Genomic DNA, 10,179 nt, shown 5'->3' on the forward strand with positions numbered 1-10,179 from the left:
ATTCCAAAAAAAGTGAAAGTGTGAACTAAGAATTAATTTTTTAAAAGGGTTGATAGTCATTTTGATATTTGAATGTGTAATAAGTAGCCACAACAGTCTCTTAGTGTATCGAAATTTCAAAATAGTTCATGATTGTGTAATTTGTTAGTCAAAATAGTCCCTGATATTAAAATACTTCGTTAATATGGTCATATTAGTCCTTCAATATACTTATTTATTATCATATCAATCCTTATAAATATTTACTTATTGTTATTTCAGTCTTTATCAAAGACTATTTTAAAATTTTGATACATTGAATGATTATTGTGACTACTCCTTACATATTCAAAAAGTAAATTGACTATTACCTTATTTTTTAAATAGAGGACTAAAACTACAATATTTGCAAAATAGTGGGAAAAAAACATTTAAACTTAAAACAAAATATCCAAACATGTTTATGTTTTTTTGAGAGAAAAAATATCTAAATAATCTAACTATGTTCGTTTGGAGTGCACTCGTTTTGTTGAATAAGCCAGCAGCGTCCATGTCTTTCTTTGAAAGAAACAGAGAGAAACATTCACTCTGCTATCTCTCTCAGTAACAACAATCATAGCCTCTACAGCAACACAACTATCCTCTCTCTCTCTCTCTCTTTCTCTGGTAACCCTCAAAACCTTATTCATCTTTTCTTCTTGTTTTACGCTCTTGCTGTGAATATCTTTTCAAGTAATGTTATTCATTGTTTCATCAGTTAAAATCTACATAAATTTTACTACTTTTTTGATGAAATGGTGAAATGGGTTTTCTTATAGTGATGAAATTTGATGACCCAGTAACCTTATTTTGTTGTTCTTGAAGTAAAAATTCTATCTTTTGCTTATATCCTTATCTTGTATTTGAAACAATGAAATTTCAATTTAGTCTCTCTCTCCTATTTGGTCTGTGAATTACAGAAATATAAGGAATAATCTCTGAACTATTATTACAATCCATTATGTTAGACAGTCCCTCTATTATTTGTAAAATATGAGAGATAATGATAGTTCAAAAACTAACTTGTTTGGATTGAGAACAGTTTAGGGACTATTTATTGTTTATCTATGAAGTACTAACACGGACACCAGACACGTCACTGAAATTAATATGTTGAGACCAATAATAATATGAGAAAATAGAATTTTGGAATGTAACATGTGTTGGTGTCGGTATTAGACACTGGCACGTGCTGGACATCAGACATGCCTTCAATTTGAAGTGTCGGTGCTACATAGTTGTTTATTATATTTCTATAGCTGAAGACTAAGGAATCATTTTCTCTCCTATTTAGCCCTTCAACTATAAAATGTACTGTAAATAGTCACTAAACTATGGTCAGTCACTCTATTGTTTTAAAACTAGGAGAGAGAATGATGGTTCGGAAACTAACTTGATGGATTGAAATAGTTGAGAGATTGTTTATTATGTTTCTATCGTTCAGGGACTAAATTAGAGAGATAGGTTTGGGCAGTTTTGCCAAATAACGGCTATAGTAGCCAAAGGCTATTGTTTTGTGATGTGGTATTTAATATAAAATGTTGTCAAAATAGCGGCTATTGCGGCGTTACAGCACTGTAGCGTAGTGGAATTTTAACAAATAGCTATTTTCTGCTAACTGTAATTGTCAACACTTGTTTATGAACCGAATTGAATGTTTGACAATTTGAAATTTAGGGTTTTGATTGGTAGAAGTTCTTTGTGTAACCTTGAGTTATTTGTTACTAGCAGGTAATACCGTAGATTTTGATGCATACGTGACTGTAAAATAGCAGCAACACTGACTAACTTATTGTGGAAAAGTGGTTGTAAACATCTGATGAAGGTGCTTCAACTGCCCCAACTTGTAAGACATGGTCCATTTCAAAACTATCCATGTCGCTACAGTTCACATGTATCTTTTGTTTCATTGAACGCTTCAGGCTATCCTACTAAAGACATTAAGAGCAACAACAATGATGACTTGATTCAATCGTTGTGTAGAGGTGGCAATCTTAAGCAAGCCGTTCAGCTCTTGTGTTGCGAGCCGAATCCTACTAAAAAGACTTTCGAGCTTTTGATAAATTCTTGTATAGAACAGAACTCTCTTTCTGACGGCGTTGATGTTCATCACCGTCTTGTCGGTAGTGGTCTCGACCAAGACCCGTATTTGGCTACAAAACTTATCAACATGTATTGTGATTTAGGGTCTGTTGATCATGCTTGTAAGGTGTTCGATGAAACTCGGGAAAAAACCATCTTTGTTTGGAATGCAATATTTCGAGCGTTGGCAATGGCGAGTCGTGGTGAAGATTTGTTAGTATTGTATGGTCAGATGAATTGGATTGGGATCCCATCGAACAGGTTCACGTATACGTATGTTCTTAAAGCTTGTGTTGTTTCGGAGTTGTCAATTTGTCCTCTTCGGAAGGGTAAGGAGATTCATGCTCATATTCTGCGACATGGCTATGAAGGACATGTTCACGTTATGACGACTTTGTTGGATGTATATGCTAGGTTTGGTTATGTATCCTATGCAAGTTCTGTGTTTGGTGCTATGCCTGATAAGAACATTGTCTCATGGAGTGCGATGATTGCGTGTTATGCAAAAAATGAAATGCCTATGAAAGCATTGGAACTTTTTCAGATAATGATGCTTGAGGCATGTGATACAGTTCCGAATCCAATAACAATGGTGAGTGTGCTTCAAGCTTGTGCAAGTCTTGCCGCATTGGAACATGGAAAGCTGGTCCATGCCTATGTCCTTAGAAGGGGTCTTGATTCTACACTTCCGGTTCTTAACACCCTTATAACAATGTATGGAAGATGTGGTGAGATTTCGACGGGACAACGAGTGTTCGATTATATGAAGAAACGTGATGTTATTTCGTGGAATTCTTTAATTTCCATATATGGTATGCATGGTTTAGGAAAGAAAGCCATCCAAATTTTTGAAAATATGATCAACCGAGGAGTTTCGCCGAGTTACATAACATTTATTACTGTTTTGTGTGCTTGCAGCCATGCAGGCCTTGTTGAAGAGGCAAAGATTTTGTTTGAATCTATGCTTAATAAGTACAGAATCCATCCAAGAATGGAGCATTATGCTTGTATGGTGGATATTCTTGGCCGAGCTAATCGGTTAGACGAAGCAATCGAATTAATACAAAATATGGATTTCAAACCAGGACCAACGGTTTGGGGTTCACTTCTTGGATCTTGTAGGATTCACTGTAATGTCGAGCTTGCTGAAAGAGCAAGTGCTATGCTATTTGAGTTGGAGCCTAAGAATGCTGGCAATTACGTGCTTTTATCACATATTTATGCAAAATCTAGGATGTGGAACGATGTAAGGCGTGTAAGGAAACAATTGGAATCTCGTGGCTTGCAAAAGATTCCGAGTTGCAGCTGGATTGAAGTAAAAAGGAAGATATACTCGCTTGTCTCTATTGAAGAGTATAACCCTCAAATCGAAGAGCTTTGTGCTTTCCTTATTACACTGTTAACTGAGATCAAGAATCAGGGTTATGTTCCACAGACAAACGTTGTTACTTACGATCTTGATGAAGAAGAGAAGGAAAGAATTGTATTGGGACATAGTGGAAAGCTTGCCGTTGCTTTCGGACTCATTAATACTTCAAAAGGTGAAATCATTAGGATTTCAAACAACCTGAGATTGTGTGAAGATTGTCATGCTTTTATGAAGTTTGTTTCAAAATTTACTAACAGAGAGATTCTTCTTAGAGATGTGAATAGGTTCCACTGTTTTAAAGATGGAGTTTGTTCCTGTGGTGACTATTGGTAGTTATTGGCAGAAAAAGCTTAGCATTTAAAATCCTTATGAGTAATTCTAATATAGTGACAGAAATTGAGTGATGCCATTGTTCCAAACATAGCAATCCCCAGTTGAGTTTGCACTGTAATTTTTGTCTCTTTTTACAATGCATTGAAATTCAACATTTATATAAAACAATGAAAATCCTTATGAAAGTAACCTAATCACTTCATCATAAATGGTCAAATTAAACTCTACGTTAAGAGTTTTTTTTTTTGTTGTCAAAACCTTATACTGATGGGTGAATACAAATAAATCTTGTATATTTATGTTGGCACTACAGATAGTAACAATGTTTTCAAAATCGGATTGGAGATTGAACTGGTAAGACGTTCGGGTCATGATTCAACTATGGTTGAACCGGATGGAAAAATAAAGTGCAAAAAAAAAAAAAAAAAAATAGTTGAACCAATCACAGTTCAATCTTGGGATCAAACCAATAACCAAACTATTGGGTTGAACTTACCAATTCGGTCCAATTTTTAGAACATTACCGCATCCATTTCTTTTTAAATGTCGTCTGGGTACGCTTCTTCGTTTCTATTTAACTGTTGTTTTAATAGTTTAATGTTACAATTTGTCAATTATACTCTTTTTTCAATTACTTCTACCTACTCCTTTTCAATTAAACTAAAAATAGTTTTTTTTTTTTAAATAAAATTTATTTTTGTTTTGTTATGTGCAAATTTAAACTTCCATAAAACTATTTTTGGTCTCTACATTTTAGTCAACTTGTGTCTAGACTTCATATTTTTTAATGAAATCTTTCAGAAATGTGTAGAATATTATACCAACTCTTCCAAAAAAAAATTAATTTTAACAAAACATGAATTAAATATGAACTTCTAAGACTTTGGTGTTCAAAAATTCATATTTAATTTATGTTTTGTTAAAAAAAAAATTATTTTTTTAGGAGAGATTGTCATACATATTTGTGAAAAAATTTATAAAATTCTTATAATATTATAATTTTTTTTTTTTTTGCAAAATTTTATTCAAAAATATGAATTATACATGAGTTAACTTTAAAAAGGAACCACAGGTGAGGATAAAAAACTTTTGGAAGACTAAAAGTTGAACAACTAAAACGAAAATTTGACATATTTATAGGGAGCAAAAACATATTTAACCCTAAATTTTACATAGTGATATATGCTTACATTAAATAGTTTTGTAAATAAATGCGTGCTTAATTTTATATAATACAAATTTTAAAATAGTATTTTAGTATATTATTGCAAGAAAATAATTTTTTTTTTAAATAATACATAATTGAATAATGATAAATAATTATAAAAAAAAATACAACAGTAATGTATCAAATTTAAATCCGAAAAGATTACAATGCTACTCAAACTTGCTCTTTTGGCGAAGAGAAAAGAGTAAGGATTTGAAATACAAGTGAGTAGGTAGTCCAATGTCGACTAAGAATAAACTAAATGTGCTCAGATATTCAATGTCTTAAGATTTTATGTGAAGACGTGGTTTACATAATACTCCTAACAAAAGGGATGAAGATTTTCAAAGTAAGACTCAAAGGCAGAGAGGCTAATAAACAATGTAGCAGAGTATAGGTACCCAAAAAATTACTGATAATAAGAGGAAGCAAAACAAACTGCAGAAGGGAACCTTGTGATGCTAGAGCTAGAGATAAATACACCAATTGTATTTGTATTCGTATCTGGTAATTCTCTTTCTAGTGTATCAAGATAATCAAGGAGCTCGGATGTTAACCAATTGGTCGTAGGTTGAAATCCCACTTAGGGTACCCCGGAAGATTTAAAAACGTTCCTGACTAGAACATGTCTTATTTCTCATTTCCATCTAGCATCTCCTTTACACAAAATTGATGCAAGTTTTCATACATTTTTTTCCATTTGTTAACCATTTGTACCGACTTTTGGCAATCACGCTTTAGTTTCTCTATCTCCATTTCAGAAGCAGCAGCTGAACCTTGACTCTGATACATAGGTTAAAAGAGATGTTAACTCACAAACAGGATTAAATAATCACTATCCTTCAAACAATAAGCTTAATGATATATTGTCAGTGTAAAAAGGCTTTACAGCATCAGAAAATCACAACCAATCATTCGTGACTTTAGAAGTTGTGATTACAGCCAAACGTTTTTAATGATCTGATGATCATGATTCATTGAACGTGTAATACACTGACAATTTATATGAATTAAATTCTGAATTAAAAATAAATAAAAACTGATAGCTATAAATATTAAAGAAACATTGTAGCCAAAAAAAAAATATTAAAGGAACCTAATCATCAATAGAGACAAACCTGAAGTTCTTTACTGTAACTAGAAATCACTTGAGAACTAAGGTATGAAACATCCATGCATATATTGCCACCACCAAGACTGACAATAGTCGTTTTATCTGAGTCTTCATCCATTGAATTCGCATACTTTTCCAGAGGAGGAAATTGAGCTCCCTTCTTTTTTGAGGTTCCTTGTAAATTAGAGGACATGGGATTACTCAAGTCATTTTCTTGTCTAAGAACAAGAATATTAGTTATTGGTCCTGCAACATTTGAAAGATTGGCATTAAACAACGTAAAGAATGCATATATTGAAAACAAAGTGATTGATATCGCGTCCTGAATGTGATGACATATGAGCATATGCAGGTTCAGCATATAAAAACACAAATTACATGCATTTATATAATCATCTAGAGTATATTGAAAAGAAAAATTGAGTATCCTCGTCAAAGGGAAATGGCAAATTACTCATAGTAACACCAGTCAAATGGTGTGAATGAGGTATACATGTGTAAAAAAAACGTATCGAACAAAAATACTTCGGAAAATAGCACTAGCAGCACAAGTACTAATAAGAGTTGAATGCATACACTGTCAGTGCCAACTGCACTGAGATAATTAGAGTTCTTTAAAAAAACAGAGAATTAGAGCAATAATGCCCCTATATTGTTTTGATCAAGTAAAATTTTTATGCACAGAAAAATCGTAATAATCATTAGTTGTTATAACATATCACAAGCAAAGTGTCAGTTGTAACTCGGGTTCTAATTTGGCAAGAGAAAAAAAATAACTTGAGCATTGACAAAGTAAAAGTTGCATAGAAAAAAGGTTCATAATAAATATCACATGAATGATTCTTTACAAAACAAGATACGCAATCAAAAAGCCAGATCTGTAAAAGCAATCCCAAAGACCCAAACCACAAGTAGGCCATATTTCAAGAAGTGTATGCAATACCTTTAGCATGTTTAAAGACACGGATGATGTTATGAGTACTGGCATTCCAAACTCGAACAATTCCATCATCAGATCCAGATATTAAAAAATTCTCGGCGGCACTATATGCTAAGCAAGTAACTGCCTTGCTGTAAGAATGAGAAAGTTAAATAGTTAAATGACATTACACAGCTTGAATAAAGTTCTTCTTTTGTTGTAATTGACAAGGCAAAGAAGCGAAAAGGAGAATGAGATGTGCAAACAAAATTAAATCAGGGGAGAGTTGGAGCTTAATGACTTTGAATCAGCGATAAACTCAAACGTGATTTCTGACAAACTATCCTAGATACAACATCACCAAGACTAAGCTTCTGTTTGAATTGGCCTATTTGAGTTTAACAACTGGCTAAAAGCACTTGTGAGACTGTTGAGAAAGCTTATGGAAACACCCAATGACATCTCCATGAGCTGTTTTCAGCTTTATTTCATAAGCCTCTGGGATAGCTTATGAAAACAGCTTATAGCATATATGAAAACAGTTTGACTTTATTAATTTTTTTTATAGAATTAGCTTATACATAAGCACTTATTTGCTAAGTGCTTAATTAAATTGTTTATCCAAACAGGGCCTAAATGTTTGCTTGAATTCTTCATAGTTGAGAATAACATTATGGTAGAACCCCATAGTCATCAAATTTGTCCATAAATTCCAAAGGACAAAACTGAATGCTTCCATTACCTTACTCCCTTAGGAACTACAAGTTACAATATTGCATTGTAACTACCATGTATGTTCCTAGGAGAGAGCATAAGACAGTCATGTTGAGTTAACTGCACTATCAAATTTCGGGAAATAATATATCCAAATTTAGGGAAAATAAAAAGGATCATGTAAGAGAGGATGACGACAGTTCAATTCAGTTGACAATAAGAGGTAAAAGATAACCTGTGGTTAGAAAATGAACCAGTGATATATGAAACTTGATCATTAGTAGTGATTCTTGTGGTGTTAAGTGCAGCGACAAATATTTTTCCATCTTCACTGCCAGCATAGAGAACATGTTCAGCAGGATCCAATGCAATGGCTTTAATTTTTGAAGGGAACACTATATTTCTTTGTAGCATTCCATTAGATAAGGTCCATACCTTAAAAAAAGAAAACAAATTAGAATTCAGAAACAAGATCTGTGGATTGCCTTTTGGAAAAATAAATAAATCTATGAATTGGAAAACAAATTTGTATTGTTTTGCAAAGTTTACCCTGTATAGTATTTATTGCTTACTTATTGGTTGCAAAGAAGATGAAAAATAATTATACTAGCAAAAAAAAAAATTTGATGCAAAATAATCAGGGATATTTTGGAATAGAATAATTAGTGCAGTTAAAAACTGGAAAGAGATTCTATAAAAAGGGACAGAGGTAGTAATTAATACACAACTGAGAAGCACAGTAATTCAGGTTCAAAGATACTTAATCACAGAAGACAATATAGATCAAAGTCCACTCAAACAGTAAATTAGCTAAGCTTTTTATTACAGTATCAGTTCTCAAAAAAGCATTATGTTCATGGCCAAAATTTCCTTAAATATATGCTTCTTATACTTGAATAAAGCACAATGCACCTTTGACATTATCACCCAAGAACAAGAACAGATGGTTTCCCCCCAGCGTTATGAAAGTTTTGATATGTAACCATAAATGATTAAAATTTTCAACTAGTAAAGATTGACAATTTAATCTTGCTATAGTAAATATGATGCGATAAATATATTCCATTGTTTATCTATTTTTCGACAACAACACTGCCACATAAAAACAGTAAAACAAACCTTACACGTCCGATCATCTGACGCTGAAGCTATAATTGCATTGCATCCTCCATAACCGATCACAACATCATTTACACACAAAGTGTGGTCTGAAAAACTATACTCATAAATCTTGCTTGCTTCCCGTCTTCTCACATCATCAAATATCCTGAACCATATGATGCATAGTAGTGTTTTACACAATGGTCAGCACTTCTATATATATAATCCCAAAAGGGAAAACAAACAATAAGAGGTGAAAAAATGGAGAGACGAGATGAGTATCAAATACATTAAGAGAGACCAAACTCGTACGCTTCCATTTTTAAAACCAGATATTAGAAGTGAGTCATCTTCAGAAAATACCAGGCAAGTAACAGCCGTATTATGACCATGCCACTTCTTAAGCAATCTGCCGGTTTCAACCTAACAAGTAATGGAGGCAATTCAGAATTCTGAAACAAACTGTTGATGCATAATAATACAGAAAAGAAGAAGAAAAGTCACCTCCCACAAGTATATTTCACCAGACAAACCTCCACCAACTAGATAAGTGCCACTGTGATTAGAAGCAAGAGGCGTGATAGGTTCAGAAGGAAAGCTCTTAACTTCAACTTGAGGCTGCACAAGGTAAAAACATCATTTAAGAAAATTGCATTGGCGGATACAAATACTAATCCATAAGTAAAAATAAACAAAAGACCTTGGACCAGGACCAGAAGAAAACGGAAGCAGAGGAAGTTGATGCATCTCGAAGCTGAGAAGATGCAAGGAAACGATCACCAACAGAGACAAGTCCATGAGAAGGGGAAGAAAATGATTTGTAGCGGATCTGCTCAGAACCTGTGTTAAGGTCCCAGCATCCAATCCCACCACTAGCATCCGTGGATGAAGCCAAAACAACCACCATCCTTCCTCGGCGCGCCACTAAGCCTCCGCCGAGTTGGAGCGGTTCGAAGATCGGAAAAGATGGCGCAGCGTGCGAAGGCGTGAAGAAAGAGAAGAAGAGGAAGAAGCGGCGCTGCTCAAGGAAGATATTAAAGATTGGGCTTATTCTGTTTAGTACATGGGCCTCTTAAAACTGGGCTTGCTCTGTTTTCAACATTGGCTTCCTAAGACTATTTTGAAGACTTAAATCATAAAATATTTTTGATAAAAATCAAAATAAAATAACAACAAATAATAAATAATAGAAAAAATATTATTTTAGTTTTATAAATAATATATTTTTATTATAATAGTAAAAATAGTATATTGTTTCTTTTTTTTTTTTAGGTGAAATATAATATATTGGTTATATTTTTGGGACTTGGTGGTGTTTAATA

The 10,179-nt window shown here is 33.3% G+C and overlaps 2 protein-coding genes across 5 annotated transcripts; one reads left to right on the plus strand and one right to left on the minus strand.

Annotated features, from left to right (window-relative positions):
• Window positions 1-472: 472 nt before the first annotated feature.
• Window positions 473-4,004, plus strand: LOC11421145 (pentatricopeptide repeat-containing protein At3g46790, chloroplastic). Of its 4 annotated transcripts, none has more exons than XM_039828228.1 (3): window positions 473-645; window positions 1,747-1,843; window positions 1,941-4,004. In XM_039828228.1, the coding sequence occupies exon 3, from the start codon at window positions 2,189-2,191 to the stop codon at window positions 3,800-3,802; it is 1,614 nt and encodes a 537-aa protein (XP_039684162.1). In that variant the 5' UTR covers window positions 473-645; window positions 1,747-1,843; window positions 1,941-2,188; the 3' UTR covers window positions 3,803-4,004. The 4 variants fall into 4 exon arrangements, with proteins under 4 accessions (XP_039684162.1, XP_039684161.1, XP_024625669.1 ...); XM_039828227.1 differs by having other exon boundaries at window positions 1,750-1,843; XM_024769901.2 differs by having other exon boundaries at window positions 1,747-4,004.
• A 1,144-nt stretch (window positions 4,005-5,148) lies between these two features.
• On the minus strand, window positions 5,149-9,935 carry LOC11434801 (protein ROOT INITIATION DEFECTIVE 3). Its single transcript, XM_003621502.4, has 8 exons — window positions 9,558-9,935; window positions 9,362-9,475; window positions 9,147-9,280; window positions 8,876-9,023; window positions 7,992-8,191; window positions 7,067-7,194; window positions 6,128-6,369; window positions 5,149-5,792 (listed from the first exon to the last, which is right to left on the minus strand). The coding sequence occupies exons 1-8, from the start codon at window positions 9,762-9,764 to the stop codon at window positions 5,640-5,642; spliced, it is 1,326 nt and encodes a 441-aa protein (XP_003621550.1). The 5' UTR covers window positions 9,765-9,935; the 3' UTR covers window positions 5,149-5,639.
• Window positions 9,936-10,179: the final 244 nt, after the last annotated feature.

This window comes from Medicago truncatula, chromosome 7, assembly GCF_003473485.1.
Source record: "Medicago truncatula cultivar Jemalong A17 chromosome 7, MtrunA17r5.0-ANR, whole genome shotgun sequence".
Classification (NCBI taxonomy): domain Eukaryota; kingdom Viridiplantae; phylum Streptophyta; class Magnoliopsida; order Fabales; family Fabaceae; genus Medicago; species Medicago truncatula.